The sequence below is a fragment of the Pelophylax lessonae genome, assembly GCF_965119305.1.
Source record: "Pelophylax lessonae genome assembly, chromosome: 1".
NCBI lineage: Eukaryota > Metazoa > Chordata > Amphibia > Anura > Ranidae > Pelophylax > Pelophylax lessonae.
The window spans coordinates 141,626,178-141,647,221 of record NC_138768.1 but is presented as its reverse complement, the minus strand read 5'-3'; the positions used below and the strand labels follow the sequence as shown (position 1 = coordinate 141,647,221).

At 44.8% G+C, this 21,044-nt stretch overlaps 1 protein-coding gene across 1 annotated transcript in view; it reads right to left on the bottom strand.

The window, feature by feature from the left end:
• Positions 1-687: 687 nt before the first annotated feature.
• Positions 688-21,044, bottom strand: part of FAM151B (family with sequence similarity 151 member B) — a 150,927-nt gene continuing 130,570 nt past the window's right edge. Inside the window, exons 5-6 of the mRNA XM_082243681.1 lie at positions 2,829-2,964; positions 688-1,107 (exon numbers count right to left, since the gene is read on the bottom strand). Of these exons, the coding sequence (XP_082099807.1) occupies positions 939-1,107; positions 2,829-2,964 (305 nt within the window). The 3' untranslated portion in view covers positions 688-938. The remainder of the gene's footprint in view (positions 1,108-2,828; positions 2,965-21,044) is intronic.

Below are 21,044 nucleotides of genomic sequence, written 5' to 3'. Positions count from 1 at the left end.
TACCAAAAGGAAAGTTTGGATCAAGGCTCACAACAATCCTCACTGGGTCTAACTCAAATAATTGCTTTGACAGGCAAGTGTCAAACTCACTTTTGCATATAACTTCTACAATTCGGCATTTCGACTTTTCTTGACAATCTCTCTGATTTGGGATATCTCCTGCTGATCTGCACTTCCTGGCTTGTCTTGTGACTGCTGCTCCCTTCTGTACCAATTCTTTTTTTCCCCTACAGGTGATGCCATTGTCTTGCTTGAAGACTTGTCTACTTGCTACTTTGCTTGATCACCATGCTCGGTCTGAAAGACGTTTTTTTTAGATCTTGCATCCCATTCCTGACACCCCTACTACATCACTATCTAGATTACCGTATTCTTTTCGTAGGGCTACTGACCAGGAATGAATGGTGCTAGTAAAAACTGTGGAGTGAGCAACATAGTTTATTCAGATATAAAATAAATGTCATCACAGACACCCTGGTGTCAAGTAGCTTTGTGCGCAGGTGTTACAGTGCCAAAAACCAAGTGTTAAAGATAAAATAGAACCTTACACTTTAAGATCTTGGTCCTCTAGCTCCTAAAACTACCCCATACACTTAACTCCCCCCAAAATGGATTACAGGTGGATCGACAATTTTTGCCATACTTGCAGCATTTTTAAATGGATAAAACATGGATAAAACATATTGAAGATAAATACTGAATAGCTTTTTTCTTTCCCCTGGCACACACCTTAAGTTGTAATCTTAGCCGATATTTAATCTAAAACCCTAACCCTTGCTTTAGCCTTACCCCTAACACCATGTTGAGCCCTTCAAGAAACGTGTCAGTGCTAAAAGTATAAAGGCCCCAATGTACTAGCACTGGCATTAAAACCGTAAGGTTCCTTCACCAAAATGAAGCAGTCACAAGATGAACAGAACCGGTTTGATTATCACATTTTAGGAGAGTTGCGTTTTAAATTTCTGATCCACTGTCTCTTTGAATTGACTCTTGTGAGGCTCAAATAAATCATAAAATATCTGGTGTTCCTTAGAGTGCTCTCGGATGTAGGACAGGTCCTCCACTGAATAGACGTCGTCTTTTCCAGCCCAGACAGTCAAGCTGTACCTGCAATAAGCAATTGTTATTGATTATCACTCTGTGCTGAAGTTAAGTTGACAAGTGAACAGTGTTATGACTTGCTTCTAAAAATATCCATTGCCCTCCATCTAGAAGGCAGTAAGCACTATGATTATGGATTAGTAATTTTACTGGACAATCTGTTTCCTACACAGGTAAAGAACAAATTGGCTCAGTGACACAAAGCAGCCAAACTATCGTACATTTGGAGGAAGAGGATGGAGAGAATTAATCATTAACATTTCAGGTGTTCGCTCTATTTTTCATTATCGCATTCACTTTTCATGTTTATTAGTTTTCAGGAAAAAGGGACAGCTCAGGTCAGAGCCACTGTACGAACAATCATATATTAGTACAGCAATCCCCCCTGCTGTTCTTTTGTGTTCTGACAGGGGGCTGAGAGCGCTCATCAGGAGCCGGTCGACAGAACTTTTTCGGTCATGCCCCTGAGATAGAAGTCGGCCAGCTGCAGTACACACGGACCAAATGTCGGCCGGTTTCTGCTGAACGGGCCAATGCCGCCCGACATTTGGCTGATGTATACTAGGCTCTAAAGCACAACTCCAGGAAACTTGAAAATCATCCCTTGCAGCGGAGCCACCTGCACAATGCAAGGGTAAATTGCTTGTTTAGGTGACTTGTTAAAGTAGATTACCTGGTCCCTACAGTGTCTTCTCCTCTATGCTCCAGCTGTCCAAGGTCCTGATCTCATCAAGACAAATGGAGGGTCCACCACTTGAGAGTGGGGGAGTGCCACCTGCCAGGGGAGTGGAGGATCTGGGAAGTAAAAACACTTTTACACTCCCTAGACTAAACAAGAATTTAATTGGGATTATTTTCAGATTTCCTGGAACTTTCCTTTAAAACGCAACTGTATGGGAAACCGCTAAATACACTGATAAATACATATTAGGCTTCTTTCACACAGTCCGCCTCCGCAGGCGGATCCGTGTTGCTCAGCGGGGATCGATCCGCGATCCCCGCTGAGCCGGGCGGATGACAGCTCCGTCTCCGCTTGCAGAGCGGAGAGGGAGGTGTCTCAGCACCCGCTGCCCTCTATGGGGGATCGGAGGAGAGCGGACCGCTTGTCCGCTCTTATCAGATCCGCTCCGCTCCGATTACTGAACGGATGGAAAAATAGGGTTTCCATCCGTCCAGATTTCAGCACAGGATCGGATGCGGATGGCAGCGGGTGTCAGCGGAGGTGACCTCCGCTGACACCCGCTGCCCCATAGAGCTGCATGGAGGATCCGATCAGATCCGCCTAAAAAACTGATAGGCGGATCTGATCGGACCGCCCGTGTGAAAGAGCCCTAAGGGAGCTGTTTTACTTGCCAAAGCATTCAAATATTTGTCCATCCAGTCCTGAGATTTACACAACACTGACAGACAATACAGCAATCTTGAGACCTGATGTTTCTCTACTAGGTAATTAATGCAAGTAGGTCTTGACCTTTCCCCCAGTCTGTGTTTGGACAGGGAAGGAGAAGACACAGTGAAGAGTTCACCTCTTCGTATCCCTCACTTTTTTAAAAATAATAAATTACATTATAGCACACAGTATACTCAGGAAAAAAAAAGGCCATATTTGAACCTGACAGCGGTAGAAGCAATCCTTACATGTAGTCATGCTGAATCGGTTATTTCCACATAACATAATACACAACTCATAATCTAAATAAAAATATTATTCATCTGCACAGAATTACCTTTCTGAGGACTGCAACAGCCACTGCAGTGCAGGCCAGGATTGTCTCACTAGTGCCGCCCTCACTGGGAAAGTCACTTGTTGGCTCAAAGTATTACATATCTCTGCCATTTCTCTAGCCATCTCCCAGCTGTATCCTGCAAAATCAACACGTTTTATTAAGCATTTTAAAACTGTAATCACTTACACTATTTCCTGCCACAAAGACTGGCCATAATTTATGCACAATGTGAGTTCATAAATCTTATTAAAAGAGCACTCACAAGAACTCATCTTTCCCCTAATGATCAGGCGAATCCACATCCATCCTGTCAATCTGTCTGAGCATCCCATCTCGAAGTCTGTGAAGTTAGCTAATAATGGTGGATGGGGAGCTAGAGATGCATACAGGATGCATACAGGATATCTCTACAAACACTAATGCAACAAGCACTTACTATTCTATCATCCAGGTGAAATATGTGGGCATTGCATCATTCAGTATTTTAAAGTACTGTATATCTAAACTCAAACACTTAAAGTGTTTAAAATTAAAAAAAACATGATATGCTTACCTGCTCTGTGCAACAGTATTGCACAGAATGATACCATACCTCTTCTTTGGTGGTCCCCCGCTGGCTTTCTCCACTCCTCCTCTTTCGAGTGTCCCCTTAGCAAGCCGTGCAGGAATTTACCCTCATTTTCTGTCGTGTCTACAGAACAGGAAGCGAAGGAAAATATCCCCAATAGAGTACAGATAGGAAAGAAAAAAAAAAAAAACTGACAAGGGTTTACACCTTTTCTTACTACATACAAAAAAAAAAAAAAAAACATTATGTATGTTTAGTTATACTTTAAACCATATACACGCATTTCTTATTTCATGGAAAAAGTGTAGTTGTGAAGCTTGGGTGAAGTTGTTTGATTCTTGTGTAAAATAATTTATAAACAGACAATAATATACATAAAATGGTTCTGTGTTTTTGATGTACATAGGGAACCCAAACCCCCCCCATGTGATTCCATGTCTTAAAGGTTCACACAGGGTGGACTTTGCTGAGATCAGCTGCTGATCAGAGCAGAAAGGGTGAATGACACATTCCTGTCTGCTCAGCGTATGCACTGTTCTATAGGCAGCCGCTGTCCATTTTTCACCCCGCTGCCCTCTGATCTGATCTGCCTAAACATAAGAGGACGGATTGCCCTCTGTTTTTTTTTTCTTTAACGGACTGGAGGTAGGTGGGTGTAAATGGCTTTTACACCCACCTGTTTATAGGGGTGAATGAAGCGTCTGATCAGGTCCACCAGAAAAACTGACAGGCAGACCTGATCAGACTCTTGGTGTGAAAGGGGCCTTATTGTATAAAAAGTCCTTGGAGGACTGGAGCAATTTCATGACATCACGTCCGGTCTAGGGCGGAAGTAAACAATTTTTTTTTTTTTATAAAGCGAAAGATCCAAATTTTTTTGGATCTTTTGCTTTTAACCCCTTCCTTACCGGTGTATTGTAAAAGGACGCTGGCAGGAACATTCCTTCCCTCCGAGCCCATTCTTTCCACTCTCGTGCACCCCGGGGCCCGCAGCACGGCGATCGGGGATGTGGCGTGTCTCTTGGGTAAATGGCTCTTTACCACGTGACCGTCTGTGTCCAATCACAGCCGGTCACATGTGCTGTGCTCGATCTCATGCGCTCCCAGGGAAGGAGCAGCACGGCGATCGGGGATGAGGTGTGTCATTCTGACACAGCCCATCCCCCATCAGGGTAAAGAACCAATGAAATTGGCTCTTTAACATGTGACTGGCTGTGTCCAATCACAGCCAGTCACGAATGCCAACAAACCCGGTAACTGCCTGATTCTGTGTAAGGAAGAGATTGCGGTAACAGGCAGTTACCGATTACAGTGCGCAATAAAACACACACAGATTACCCAGTAATAAAGAGGACCTGTCACCAGCCCATCAGAGTACCTTTCACCCGCCCATCAGAATACCTGAGTACCTGTCACCACCCCTCAGAGTACCCGAGTACTGGTCACCAGCCCATCAGAGTACCTGTCTTCAGCCCAGAGTACCTATATGCAGCCCATCAGAATACCCGAGTACCCGTCTCCAGACCAGCGTACCCAAGTACCTGTCACCAGCCCAGAGTAAACGAGTACCTATTTGCAGCCTATCAAAGTACCCGAGTACCTATCTGCAGCCCATACCTCATAGAATATAAGTTGAGGTGTTAGCTTTCCCAAATGGGGTAATTTTGTGGGCATTTCGATTGTCCTGGTGCTTCAGGGCCTTCAAAAGGGTGATAGGTAGTAATGAAATTATACAGTCAGGTCCATAAATATTGGGACATCGACACAATTATAATATTTTTGGCTTTATACAACACCACAATGGATTTGAAATGAAACAAACAAGATGTGCTTTAACGTTAAAATGCTTTAATTTGAGAGTATTTTCATCCAAATCAGGTGAAAGGCATAGGAATTACAACAGTTTGTATACGTGCCTCTCACTTTTTAAGGGAGCAATAGTAATGGGACAATTGACTGCTTAGCTGTTATTCCCTCATTATCCCATTTACAAGGAGCAGATAAAAAGGTCCAGAGTTAATTTCAAGTGTTCTTTTTGCATTTGGAATCTGTTGCTGTCAACTCTCAATATGAGATCCAAAGAGCTGTCACTATCAGGGAAGCAAGCCATCATTAGGCTGAAAAAACAAAACAACCCCATCAGAGAGATAGCAAAAACATTAGGTGTGGCCAAATCAACTGTTTGGAACATCCTTAAAAAGAAAGAACACACCGGTGAGCTCAGCAACACCAAAAGACCCGGAAGACCACGGAAAACAACTGTGGTGGATGACCGAAGAATTCTTTCCCTGGTGAAGAAAACACCCTTCACAACAGTTGGCCAGATCACGAACACTCTCCAGGAGGTAGGTGTATGTGTGCCAAAGTCAACAATCAAGAGAAAACTTCACCAGAGTGAATACAGAGGGTTCACCACAAGATGTAAACCATTGGTGAGCCTCAAAAACAGCAAGGCCAGATTAGAGTTTGCCAAACAACATCTAAAAAAGCCTTCACAGTTCTGGAACAACATCCTATGGACAGATGAGACCAAAATCAACTTGTACCAGAGTGATGGTAAGAGAAGAGTATGGAGAAGGAAAGGAAGTGCTCATAATCCAAAGCATACCGCCTCATCGGTGAAGCATGGTGGTGGTAGTATCGTGGCATGGGCATGTATGGCTGGCAATGGAACTGGTTCTTTTGTATTTATTGATGATGTGACTGCTGACAAAAGCAGGAGGATGAATTCTGAAGTGTTTCAGGCAATATTATCTGCTCATATTCAGCCAAGTGCTTCAGAACTCATTGGACGGCGCTTCACAGTGCAGATGGACAATGACCCGAAGCATACTGCGAAAGTAACAAAAGAGTTTAAGGGAAAGAAGTGGAATGTTATGCAATAGCCAAGTCAATCACCTGACCTTAATCTGATTGAGCATGCATTTCACTTGCTGAAGACAAAATTGAAGGGAAAATGCCCCAATAACAAACAGGAACTGAAGACAGTTGCAGTAGAGGCCTGGCAGAGCATCACCAGGGATGAAAACCAGCATCTGGTGATGTCTATGCTTTCCAGACTTCGGGCTGTAATTGACTGCAAAGAATTTGCAACCAAGTAATAAAAAGTGAAAGTTTGATTTATGATTGTTAATCTGTCCCATTACTTTTGGTCCCTTAAAAAGTGGGAGGCACATACGCAAACTGTTGTAATTCCTACACCATTCACCTGATTTGGATGTAAATACCCTCAAATTAAAGCTGAAAGTCTGCAGTTAAAGTCTTGTTTGTTTCATCTCAAATCCATTGTAGTGGTGTATAGAGCCAAAAAGATTAGATTTGTGTCGATGTCCCAATATTTATGGACCTGGCTGTATGTGTATTTTATGCTCCTAGAACCCCTGAAGTTGCTACTTGGATGTTGGGCTATGTGCATGCTATGTGTAAGAAATATCTTATAAATTGACAACTTTATGTAAAAAAAAAAAACTTGTGGAAAAAAATTACATGTTCAAAAGACTCCTAATGCCTCATAGAACATACATTGGGGTGTTTGCTTTCCAAAATTGGGTAATTTTGTGGGTAATTCAACTGTCCTGGTGCTCCAGGGCCTTCAAAAATGTGATAGATCGTCAGGAAATTAAATGTGTAATTTTTGCTCCTAGAACGCCTGACAATGCTCCCTACATGTTGGACCTCTCTATGTGGCCAGGCTGTGTAAAAGTCTCACACATGTGGTATCACCAAACTCAGAAGGAGTACCAGAATCTATTTTGGGGTGTAATTGCAAGTATACATATACTGTGTGTGGGAAATAACTTGTTATTCTGGCCAGGGCCGGCCTTAGGTGTTCAGGCGCCCTGTGCGAGCTAATCCTGTGGCGCCCCCCCCCATCCTCACCTCTCGCCCCCCCCCCTAAACATGGCTGTATCTATTGAAAAACAATTTGAGAGTGTAATTGCTGCTAATTGACTCCTTACATCAGAGACCCCCCACAGACTCTCCTTACATCAGAAACCCTCAGAGCCCCACTTACATCAGAGACCCCCCCACAGATCCCCCTTACATCAAAAACCCCCCGCCCCACAGACCTACCTTACATCAGAGACCCCCCAGACCCCCCTTACATCAGAAACCCCCCAGACCCCCCTTCCATAGAGACCCCCCGCCCCACAGACCTACCTTACATCAGAGACCCCCCCAGACCCCCCTTACATCAGAGACCCCCCAGACCCCCCTTCCATAGAGACCCCCCCGCCCCACAGACCTACCTTACATCAGAAACCCCCCAGACCCCCCCTTCCATAGAGACCCCCCGCCCCACAGACCTACCTTACATCAGAGACCCCCCAGACCCCCCTTAAATCAGAGCCCCCCCAGACACCCCCCTTACATCAGAGCCCCACCCCCACACCCCCCTTACATCAGAGCCCCCCTTACATCAGAGTCCCCCACAGACCCCCCTTACATCAGAGCCCCCCAGACTCCCCTTACATCAGAGCCCCCCTCACAAACTCCCCTTACATCAGAGCCCCCCAGACTCCCCTTACATCAGAGCCCCCCAGACTCCCCTTACATCAAAGACCCCCTTACAGACTCCCCTTACATCAGAGCCCCCCACAGACCCCCCTTACTTCAGAGCCCCCCAGACCCCCCTTACATCAGAAACCCCCCAGACCCCCCTTCCATAGAGACCCCCCGCCCCACAGACCTACCTTACATCAGAAACCCCCCAGACCCCCCCTTCCATAGAGACCCCCCGCCCCAACAGACCTACCTTACATCAGAGACCCCCAGACCCCCCTTAAATCAGAGCCCCCCAGACACCCCCCTTACATCAGAGCCCCCCCCACACCCCACTTACATCAGAGCCCCCCTTACATCAGAGTTCCCCACAGACCCCCCTTACATCAGAGCCCCCCAGACTCCCCTTACATCAGAGCCCCCCTCACAGACTCCCCTTACATCAGAGCCCCCCTCACAGACTCCCCTTACATCAGAGCCCCCCAGACTCCGCTTACATCAAAGACCCCCTTACAGACTCCCCTTACATCAGAGCCCCCCACAGACCCCCCTTACTTCAGAGCCCCCCAGACTCCCCTTACATCAGAGCCCCCCAGACTTCCCTTACATCAAAGACCCCCTTACAGACTCCCCTTACATCAGAGCCCCCCACAGACCCCCTTACTTCAGAGCCCCCCAGACTCCCCTTACATCAGAGCCCCCCAGACTCCCCTTACATCAAAGACCCCCTTACAGACTCCCCTTACATCAGAGCCCCCCAGACTCCCCTTACATCAAAGACCCCCTTACAGACTCCCCTTACATCAGAGCCCCCCAGACTCCCCTTACATCAGAGCCCCCCACAGACCCCCTTACTTCAGAGCCCCCCCAGACTCCCCTTACATCAAAGACCCCCTTACATTTATTACATACTTGGGCAGGAGAGAGGGTAAGCTTACTTACCCTGGGATGAAGGCTCATGCCTTCTGCACTCTGCAGCTTTTCTTCTGTGTTAAAATTCCCGCCCACACATCCCCGGAGAGTGTGGGCGGGGCAGACCCAGGAGGAGAGGGGAGGGGGGAGGAGGACGATCTCCCTCTCTCTCTCTCTTATCGCGTTTCTGAAGCTGAGCTGTGTGTGAGATACACAGCTCAGCCCTGCGCAGACAGTCCGGACTCGGAGACACAGGTCAGGCACAGCCGCACAGCGGGAGGTAAGTGGCGGCCGCGGCCTGTGTTAACCCTCTCCAGGCCGCGGTCGCCGCTTACCTCCCGCTGTGCGGCCTCATCATTTGCGAGCTGTGATGGCCGCACGGCGCCCTGTGCGGCCGCACAGCTCGCACACCCCAAAGGCCGGCCCTGATTCTGGCAATTTAAAGTAAAAATAATAATAATAATAATAATTTCTTCATTTTCACAAGAATTGTGAGAAAAAAATACAACTTCAAAAAACTCACCATGCCTCTTACCAAATACCTTGGACTGTCTAATTTCCAAAAAGGGGTAATTTGGGGGGCAGTTGTACTGTCCTGACATTTCAGGGCCTCAAGCAATTAAATAGGACGTCAGTACATCAGGTGTGATTAGGTGTGATCAATTTTCAATGGTTGACACCATAGCTTGTAGACACTAACTTTTACACAGACTATAGGCCCATACACACGATATGAAAATCAGAAGGAAAATTTCGTCCGACGAACAATCTGCCGATTTTCAGATTGTTAGTATAGTGGCTTTCGAGAGCCGATTATGGATTTTGGACGACAAAAAACTGGATGTGCAGGCTATAAAATTTTTATCGTACGTCAACACAACGTCCAATTTTCGTTTAATTAGTACAGTTTTCATCCAGAAGAAATCGTAAGAGCAAAACTAGGCATGCTCAGAAACGAAAGAACACATACAAATCAATTCAACACATGCATCACTTCTGAAGTTGAATTCTGTCGTACGGGAATTTTCGTATGAAAGTAACCTCTTCACTTTCCACATGAGACTAGCATGCAACAAAAAACGGACAACAAATCATTCAATAATCTGATCGTGTGTACGAGGCTTAAGTAACATCCTCTAATTTGGGTTATTTTTACCAAAGATATGTAGCAGTATAAATTTTGTCCCAAATATATAAACAAAAATTACTTATTTACAAAATTGTACAATAGAAGCTAAAAAAAGTGTTTTTTCCCCCAAAATCTTCGCTCTTTCACTTATATCGCAAAAAAAAAAAAAAACAGTGGTGATTAAATACCACCAAAAGGAAGCTCTATTTGTTTGAAACGAATGATAAAAAATTTGTTTGGGTACAGTGTTGTATGGCTGAGTAACTGTCAATCAAAGTGTGAGAGCATTGAAAGTTGAATTGGTCTGGGCAGGAAGGGGGTAAAAGTGTCATGTGTTGAAATGGTTAAAGGTAAAAGGAGAGATTTAGGGTCTTTTTGACCCCGGATCTCTCCATAAAGAGGACCTATCATCCTTATTTCGATTACAAGGGATGTTTACATTTCTTGTGATAGGAAGAAAGCGGTTAAAAAAAAAAATTAAAAGGGGCAGTGTAAAAATAAGAAAAAAATAAATAAATAAGAAAAAAAAAAGTAAAATGCCCCTATCCCTCCGTGCAGAAGTGAACATACAAGTGAGTCGCAAACGCATATGTACAGTGTTTGCATCACACATGTGAGGTATCGCCATGAAGTTAGAGCGAAAGCAATAGATCTAGAACAATACCACTTTTGTAACTCTCAACAGGTAAGCTGTAAAAAAATTTAAAGCGTCACCTATGGAGATTCAAGTATCGTAGTTTGTCACCATTCCGCGTGCGCAATTTTAAATGTAACATGTTAGGTATCTATATACTCTGCTTAAAATCGTCTTTCAAAATTTACAAAAAAATTTTTTTTTTTAATTTATTAAAGTTTATTTTTTCCAAAAAAAAAACTGCATTCGAAAAACTGCTACGCAAATACCGTGTGACATAAATTGCAATGATCGCCATTTTACTCCCTAGGGTATCTGCTAAAGAAATATATATAATGTTTGGGGGTTATTTTTGGTAATTTTTTTGCAAAAAATACTGATTTAAACCTGTAAACAAAAAGTGCTGGAAACGGCTTGGTCTTCAAGTGGTTATCAAACATTTAATCGCTTTGGAGCACCACATTGGTGGTACCTTGGATAGACTTTTCTGTTGGTTATAGAGTTTATGAAGTACTGGATGACACACTTCTTTAACGTTTATCTAAACCCCAAAACAACACTAGGACAGGAAGTGCATTAGATCTGCAGAACACCTCCTCATTAACACCCATTTAACTTAGAGGTGTTCTGTAGTTCACGAAGGCTCGCTTTTAGGGTTTACATACATTTTAAATGTGTGTCTCCAAAATAAGATTGTACTGTTGCTTAAATTAGATCTATTTGATAATATTTAGACATCTAATTAGGAGACTGAAAAGAAGTTTAGGGCCTTCCACAGCAGTGCTAGAAGCAATAAGAATCTAGATAGTAGAGGAAAGCCAGTGAATAGGGTTTATCTATCTATTCTATCTCATCAACATGGCTGTATATCTGGCAAAATAAGATACATTATTACATACAGTTTTCATCTATTCTTTCTTGCGTTCATCAGCTCTATTGAATAGTTTTACAGCGAACACTAAAGCTGTTAAGTGATGTCCTTGGGGCTCTGACGCAAAACGCACAAATAGAAAGTACCAAAAGCAAACACTTAGCAACAAGTATAAATGTATTTAAATAGAAAGACTATAACGCAAGGAGCATGATGTCCTAATTATAAACCCTTTCCTCCAGCTATGAAAAAAAACCTTCAGTATATGAAAAATATATTTAAAAAACTTCACACATCATACGTCATCACATCACCTCATACTGTATATTTACTATACTAAAATCACAGCATATCAGTTAAAATAATCTTGGAGGTATAATACATAAACAAACTGCCACTTGCTATGTGGGAGTTTGCTTCCAATTGAAGCTGGACTGGGAACCTAAAAAACATTCTGTAACAAAAGAGGGTAAACAAGGGGTCAAAGAAAGCTACATAGTACAATCATACCTTTACAGCCCATTCATACTGGCGCGACACGACTTTGTGGGGTGACCTGTGAAGTCGCGGTGCACAATGTGCACCGCGACTTCGGCGCGACTTGCACGGACTTCATATAATTGAAGTCAATGCAAGTCGCCTCCAGGTCACCCCAAAGTAGTACAGGACCCTTTTTCTAAGTCGGAGCGACTTGTGTCGCTCCTATTAGAACGGGTCCTGTACTACTCAATGGCGAGCGACCAACCGCGACTTGTCAGGCGACCAAGTCTCGCTAGTCTGAATGGACTCTTATTAAAATAGTGCGCCAAAACAACAGATAGTAAAGAATGCATTCATAAGCGTAGATACAGAGGGTGCACATGTAAGAAAGCTCAGCATCAGCGTCATGTGATGTGTCCAGTAAAAAGGATGTGCAACCACCAATGGGATTTTGAGTTCAGAAATGCGCAGATGCGTATGCAGTAGGGCTGCAACTAACGATTATTTTGTCTGTTGACTAATCTAGCGATTCTTTTTCCTGATTAGTCGACTACTCTAACGATTATTTTTATTTTATTTTTTTTTTTTGCTTAATCTAGTGTTCTTTTTTTGATTAGCTAATTAATCCTTTGAATAACTTTACAAAAAAATGATGAGTACAACTTCTAATATAATATTTCAACTTTTATTTTTTATTTTTTCCAAAAAATACTTCAATGTGGTTGAAGTTTTTACAGTATACAAAAATGAAGTGGCAAAAATAAACTGTAAACAACACTTTAGCATCAAGCACTAATGATGCCATTAATTCAGAACCAGAAGCATTCAAAATGCCAAATAAATTCAAAAAAGCACTGCTCAACACTGTGTGCAAAAATACAAGAAAGACATAAACATAAAGTGCCAAAAAATAAACACTTTAGGGCATCAAGCATGAAAATGCCATATAAATTCTGCCTAACCCTTTTACTTCTTTAAACTACAAGTCAGCTCTCTGCCTTCAGGTAATCTTTTGCTGTATTGGCCATTATTTTTGCAGTGTTGAGCAGCAGTACTTGCTTTTGTTGGACTTGACTCCTTTAAAACTATTACATTTTAGGTATGTTTTAGATTTACATATACATAGTATTGTTGTTGACCAGCATTTTTGTGGTGTGTTACTTGTAAACAACACTTTAGGGCATCAGGCATGAATAATTATGCCATATAAATTCTGCCTAAAACTTTGCAAAATATGCATTCTGAAGGCATTATGTGGTTAAAGTAGTAACCTTACTACTTTAAACCACATAATGCCTTCAGAATGCATCTTTTGCAAAGTGTTAGGCGGAATTTATATGGCATTAATTATTCATGCCTGATGCCCTAAAGTGTTGCTTACAAGTAACACACCACAAAAATACTGGTCAACAACAACACTATGATGTAAATGTAAAACATACCTAAAAGGTAACATAGTTTTAAAGAAGCCAAGTCCAACAAAAGCACTGCTCAACACTGTGCAAAAATAATGGCCAATACAGCAAAGATTACCTGAAGGCAGCCATCTTGTAGTTTAAAGAAGTCCAACATTAATACAGCCCAACAGTACAACACGTTGGGGGCTTGTGTTACTAATATATAGCATTGCAATGGAGGAAGGTTAGCATATCGACATGCTCTGAAGTTAGGCTCTTTTATTAGTCACAATATTGCCAGCAACTGAGAAAAGCCTTTCAGATGGGGTTGATGTTGCAGGCATAGACAAGTAAATCTTTGCCAGCATGGCCAAGATGGGAAACCTCACTTCATTTTCCTTCCACCATTTCAGTGGATTTTGTTCCTTTGGAATAGCCTGCTCACCAAAGTACATGTGTATCTCATTCCTCACAACTTCACTGTGAATTTCTTGATCTTGGATGTGACCAGTGTCATTCTCACCATTACTGTGGTGGTCATCTGAATCTGAACCGAGCAAAGTGTCCAACAGAGACACTTGCCTCTTCTCTGAAAATGTCATGTCTGCACTGGCTGACTGAACCTGTTCCTCACGTTGACGTTGATGTGTTTGCTCGTCCTCATATCTTCTTTTCTCTTCAAGAGCAAGAGCTTGGACCTTGAGGTAAACTTTTAAACTGTCCTCTGCTGCCAAGAATTTTAGTTTGCCGAATCTGGGGTCCAGGGATTTTGCAATAAGACATATTTTCTCCACCATCATCTCTGAATTTAGTTTCCCGCTCCCATCTTGAGGTCATCTCCTGTGCAGCAACACTTTGGAAAGCCTTGACTGCTGCTGTCTCGCAAATTGTGCTTTGTATGGATTTCTGGAGGCCTTTTACCAGAGGAGGTAGAGCGGAACTAGTCACATAGGACTCTCCATTCAAGAAAACAGTAGCACACTCGAAAGGCCTCAGGACTTGTTCCACTTCCTCAAGTAAGCTCCACTGATCATGTTTTAAAACCAGGAAGCGCTTCCCTTGTGGTGTGACATCAGGATCGGAAAGTGTTGCAGTCACAGGCCACCTCTGTTCAAGCAGGGGGCTGATCATGTGTAAAGTACTGTTCCATCTTATGGGTACATCATTTATTAGTGCATGCTCAGGGCCAGGGTACCCATTTGTTTGCTTAGTGTCAAGTACACCTCACCCAGAGTCTCCATGATGAGGGGCTCTATGCTGGTCTTGGTGTCTTGGCTCTTCTCCTTCAGATCCCCTACTGGGGTCACAGAAGCTGCCATAAATGCCTGACACCGCCGGGCCACCTGGTCCTCATATGACACTGAGGCTGCCGTCTCTGCCCGCTATAGCTGAGATAATCCCGCCGCCAGTCTAGCCACCACCGCTGCTGCCAGCAGGAAAGAGGAGCTGGCTCTGCACCCCATGAACAAATACTAGATAACAGCCCACATATGTGCTCACTAATGCATGTATCCTCCTCGCGGGAAATGCAGACCAGGTTCCGTAAACTGCGTGGGCAGGGTCCTGAATCCATTGTGATTTGACTGCTCTGGCTCTCTGTAATTTGCGCGGACTCGCACAGCACAATTTAAGCGGGCCCACTCTCAGTGATTTCCGGCTCAGTGCGACCCACTCAAACACAGCTCGTGACCCACCAGTGGGTCCCGACCCACAGTTTGGGAACTCCTGGCCTAGGCATTTAGAGCCATTAGATTCTTAATGAAGAGGGAGATTCAGCTAATCTGAACTCTGATCCTACCTTTGATGAATAATGATCACACCAAATGCTTAGGCACGTGCTTATGTGATTGGGCAACCATGGAGTCCCAAAGTTACAGTAATAGGTATAGTGAAGATAAGTATTTACTTTTAGCCCCAGTTCACACTGATGCAATGCTGGAAACGCAAGGGAATCACTGCTTTTCCCACATAGCAATTTCCCACAAGTTTTGAGAAAATTTACACAAAGTTGTCAATTAAATGATATATTGCTCACACATGCCATTGGTATATGTGAAAAGACACCCTAAAATACATTCTGCTGCTTCTCCTAAGTATGGGGATACCCCATGTGTGAGACTTTTTGGCAGTCTAGCCGCGTACAGGACTACGAAAACCAATCATCGCCTTCAGGCTTTCTAAGGGCGTAAATTGTTGATTTCACTCCTCGCTACCGATCACAGTTTTGGAGGCCATGAAATGCCAAGATAGCCAAACTCCCCCCCCCCCCCCCCCCAAAATGACCCCTTTACGGAAAGTAGACACCCTAAGCTATTTGCTGAGAGTCATGCTGAGTCCATGGAATATTTTATATTTAGCCATAAGTTTTGGGAAAATGAAAATTATTTTTTTTTTTTTCTTTTTTTACACAAAGTTGTAATTTAAATAATCTATTGCTCAAACATAATCTACTGCTCAAACATGCTATGGGTATATATGAAATGACATCCCAAAATGCATTCTGCTGCTTCTCCTGAGTACGGAGATACCACGTGTGAGACTTTTTGGTAGTCTAGCCATACAGGACCCCCAAAAACAATCACTGCCTTCAGGCTTTCTAAGGGCTTAAATTGTTAATTTCACTTCTCACTACCTATCACAATTTCAGAGGCCATGAAATGCCAAGACAGCACAAAACTTCCCAAATTACCCCTTTTCTGAAGATAGACATCCTAAGCTACTTGCTGAGAGACATTTTGAGTATTTTGCAGACTTTGCTTTTTGTCACAAAGTTTTGAAAAAAGAAAAAAAAATTCCTTTTCTCTCTTCATTTTCCAAAACAAATGAGAGCTGCAAAATACCCAACATACCTCTTAGAAAATACCTTGGGATGTCTACTTTCCGAAAAAATGGATTTTTGTAAAATCTTACCGTAAAATCCTTTTCTCTTAGCTCATTGACAGACGTAGTCCTCGGTGATTCAGCACCTTCGGGTTATGTTGCCTCCACAGGAGCAGGACTAGACAGGAAATTAAAAAGCTCTGGCCACACCCTAGGGGCAGTCCCAGAGGGTATATCCTCTCTCTCTCTGCCTCAGCAAATCAGTTATGTCAAAAAGCAGTCTTAAGAGATTTTAACCCAACCCAACTCAAAAACAGAGGGGCGGGTACTACGTCTGTCAATGAGCTAAGAGAAAAGGATTTTACGGTAAGATTTTACAGAAATCCATTTTTCTCTCTCGCTCATTGACAGACGTAGTCCTCGGTGATTCAGCACCTTCGGGAAGTCCCAGAGCAGTATCACCAATGAGGGGTGGGAAAATGGAAATCAAATCCAAATCTAGAAGGCCCAACCGGTGCCAACTAGAAGTTTACACTGCTCATCCTTAATGATGAGACTCAACAAAAAAGAAAAAAATTTTTTTTTTTTTTTTTTTTCAAACAGAAAAAAACCCTCGAGGTAGACCACCGGTCTCCTCAAATTGCGGCCTGCAAAACCTTGCGGCCAAATGAGGCATCCGCCGATGCCGTCACATCAATTTTATAGAATTTTGTAAAGGTATGTACCGACGACCAGGTGGCCGCCTTACATACCTGGACCACTGACGCCTGATGGCGAAAGGCCCAGGAAGTACTGAGCGCTCGAGTGGAGTGCGCCCTAACAGGGAACGGAGGACTCTGACCCTTAATAGAATAAGCCTGTACCACCGTCTGTCTAATCCATTTAGCAATGGTCGCGGCAGATGCAGGCAAACCCTTTCTGGGGCCATCCGTGATCACAAAAAGTGAATCCGTCTTACGGAATGATTCCGTAGCTTTCAGGTATACCCTGATTGCCCGAACCACATCTAAGGAATGCAACGCATGTTCCCGATGATGCTTGGGCTGAGGACACAAGGAAGGTAGTACAATATCTTCATTCAGATGAAAATCTGAAACCACCTTAGGAAGAAAGGATGGCTTAGGATGAAGTACTACCTTATCCCTATGAATCACTAGGTATGGGGACTGGCATGATAATGCAGCCAGTTCTGACACCCTGCGAGCAGAAGTGATAGCCACCAAGAAGGCCACCTTCTGGGATAAAGTAAGCAAGGGAATCTCCCTGATGTTTTCAAAGGGAGGTTTCTGTAGAACCGACAAAACTAAATTAAGATCCCAGGGCGGTAAGGGCGCGCGGACTGGTGGAGCCAGGTGCCGCACCCCCTGGATGAAAATCCGCACCAAGGACTTGGTAGCTAAAGGTTTCTGAAAGAAGATTGCTAATGCTGAAACTTGACCCTTGATGGTGCTCAAGGCTAGCTTCTGCTCAACCCCTTGTTGCAAAAAGGCCAATATTCGAGTCACCGAATAGGTACGTGGAGGAAATCCTAAAGATTCGCACCACGCAATATAAGTCTTCCATGTGTGATAATAGACCTTGCTGGAAGTCGCTTTCCTTGCTTTAATAAGGGTAGGAATGACTGAAGCAGACAAACCTCTGTCCTTCAGTACTTGGGTCTCCATGGCCAAGCCATTAAAACCAGCGACTGTAAAGCACGATGGTAAATTGGTCCTTGAGACCACAGACACTCCCTGAGACGAAGTTCCCACGGAACGTCTGCGACTAGCATGTCCAAGTCGGCCAGGCCGGCTTGACGAGGCCAGCCTAGAATTTCTAGGACCACTGGCGCTGATTGGATCTGAACCAGGCGTCCCTAGAGGTATCTGGCCCCGACCATCCGAGAAAGTCTGGTCGTTTTCTGTTCCCACACATTTATCAGATACCTGATTCCTATCAGGAAGGGTGATCTTTTCTGGTTGAACCTCAGGGACCGAAGTCACCCGACTAGAGGCTTCTTGGCCTGTCTGGTCAACCAGATCCGATTCCTGTGGGGAATTGGGACTAATCTTAGGAAAAGGTAAAGGAAAAGATCTATTCAGGGAACGGTAACTACCGCTCCCTGTAGTACTTAAATGTTGGAAGGGAAGAATCGCACCGGTAGTAGTAGTTGATGCTCGATCTAATGTCCTGAATACCGGTGAAAACGTCCCCCCACCCTGAAACCGGGTGGGGGCGCACCTTCAGGCTGTGTACTCCTTTGCTTCGGGTTTGGCTGAGTTGGTCCTCTGTTTGTCCGACCAGCCCTTCTTGAATCCTCCTGGAGGAGTCTTGCCTTTCCCGCTTGTTCCAGCCGGGCGCCCTTTATGGGCGGTAAAGAAAGGTCCTCGCTTGTTGCGAGGTCCCTTAGCTTTAGCAGCCTGTGGCAAAAAAGTGCTCTTGCCCCCAGTGGCATCCTTAATGATCTCATCTAGGGTGGCCCCAAATAGACGATTCCCCTGAAAGGGGAGATTTGTCAAGGTCTTTTTGGAACCTAGGTCAGCTGACCAGCATTTTAACCACCGCACACGTCTGAGGATAACCGCTGACATAGATGCATGCCCTAATAGGGGAGTAGTGTCCAAGGCTGCGTCACAGATAAACTGTAGCCCTTGTATAATCTGTTCCATCAAATCAGATGTCTCCTGGGGAATATCTTTTCCCCTAAGGTCTTGGCGTACCATTCTCGCCCATTCCGTAAGTGTCTGGGAAACTAGACCAATAACAATTACTGGTCTAAATGCTGACCCTAATAGAGAGAAGATAGTGCGGGACTCTGCTTCCATCTTTCGATCCACCGGATCCTTAAAGGACGAAGTGTCCTCCACTGGGATAACCGTGGCTTTATTCAGCCTGGAAATAGGTGGATCCACCACTGGTGGTACCGTCCATTTCTTAATGATGGATTCCTCAAACGGATAGCGTCTAGCAATACGCTTGGAAATAGTAAAGGTACGTTTAGAATGCTCCCATTCTCCTTTAATCTTATTACCAAAACACTTGGGTACAGGAAAAACCTTCACCGTTTTGATGGGCTTGTTAGTACCAAAAGGAATCTCTGTTTCAGTTGCTTCTGCTGGTAAAACCTCAATTTTTAAGGTTTCCTGCACTGCCACAACTAGTGCGTCCACCAATGCTTCTTCCTGAATTATAGCGGGAGAAGAAAACGTCCTCCTCACTGTCTGAGGGAGCTTTACCTGAGGTAACAGCCCTTGCAGAGGGACCTGCAACTGCAGTGACCATCTCTGAATCTGAGTCAGAGGTGTCAGATAGTATAGGGGTAGGCGGGGGTCGCTTCCTTGACCCCCGTCCCTGACAGGCCGCCTCCACCCGAGCCACCATAGACTCCAAAATTGCTGTAAATGCCTCTACACTCTGTGCACCGGCAGGTCCCGTGGCCCCCTCGAGGGAAACAGGTGGGGGAATATGTGTGGCAGGGTCCATGATAATTCCAGTCACTTCCTGGATAATATAATTCAAAAATAAAAAACTTTTTTTTTTTTTTTCTCAGACCCCCAGCGCCACAAAAGCCCCTTAGTGTTACCTGCTAGGGATCCCTATCGATCGAGAGAGAGAGAGAGATAGACCCCCAGGCTCACCACTTGATGCTCAGAGTTTAACTACAACAGGTTACAGCGCTGTCTTGACAAACAGGAAGTCTTTTGGCTGGCTGCCCAGGAAGAAAGGAGGCGGCTCCGCCCCTCTGCACGCCTTCCGGCGCCTCCCCTAGCTCCACGAGGTGTTTGGATCACCTCAAACATGGCCGCCCCCATGCTGGAGACACGAGGCTACGCCAAAATGGCGGCTCGTGCAATCCAGCAAAAAAAATGGCGGCGGCCTGTACTGAATAGCGGTGTGCTGCAGGGCACACAACACTCTCTGCATGGGGATTTGGCGTGGTTGACGGTACCGGCCCTGGCGGACCGCATGGCCGTTCGGAAGGCCTGCTTATAGCTGGAGATCTGATTTAGGAAGGCAGTCTACATGTCCGTGGCTTCTGACTGGTAGGTACCTTATTCTTATCACAGTAAGATTCCCAGAATGCCACTGATTACAATCTTTTAAACATGTATACAAATAGATTGTTAGCTCCCAAACCAAGCCTCCTGGCTCTTTGCACATAAAATCACACTCAAGTAGGGGGATCTGTGTCATGTTATAGGATAGAGGGGGACTCTATCTTACCATACAGAGAGGGGCCCGCGTTCACCACAAGACCCGTCAGGGGAAAAGGGGGAACATACTACTCACCATACCGGAACCAGGCGGGCACCAACTCCTGACAGTACCCCTCTCCACCGGGGCGGGAGGGCTGTCGACCGATACGGACGCCGTGACTCATGGTCTTTGGCGTTTCAGCGAGACGTTTAACTCGCGGGGTCAGTCCCTTAATGGGACTTTGTCGCGGCCGACCCAGCGCGGAGCTATGGCCTGCACGCGCTCGTAGGCTGAACTGGGGTGACCACCGGATCTCAACATCCAGCCCGTCGCCCAGTTCAGCTTTCTTGCTTGAAGATCTCACAGGAACACTGGAGAAAAAAAGCTGTCTAAAAAAAATCTTTTAAGAAAAAAAATCTTGCCAGAACCGAAGATCCCAGCAAGGTATCTAGGTCCTTACTCCTAACTAGACAGAAAATAACTGATTTGCTGAGGCAGAGAGAGAGAGGATATACCCTCTGGGACTGCCCCTAGGGTGTGGCCAGAGCTTTTTAATTTCCTGTCTAGTCCTGCTCCTGTGGAGGCAACATAACCCGAAGGTGCTGAATCACAGAGGACTACGTCTGTCAATGAGCGAGAGAGAAAGGGTCATTTGGGGGGGGGGGGTGGGGTTGTGCTATCCTGGCATTTCATGGCCTCCGAAACTGTGGTAGGTAGTGAGGAGTG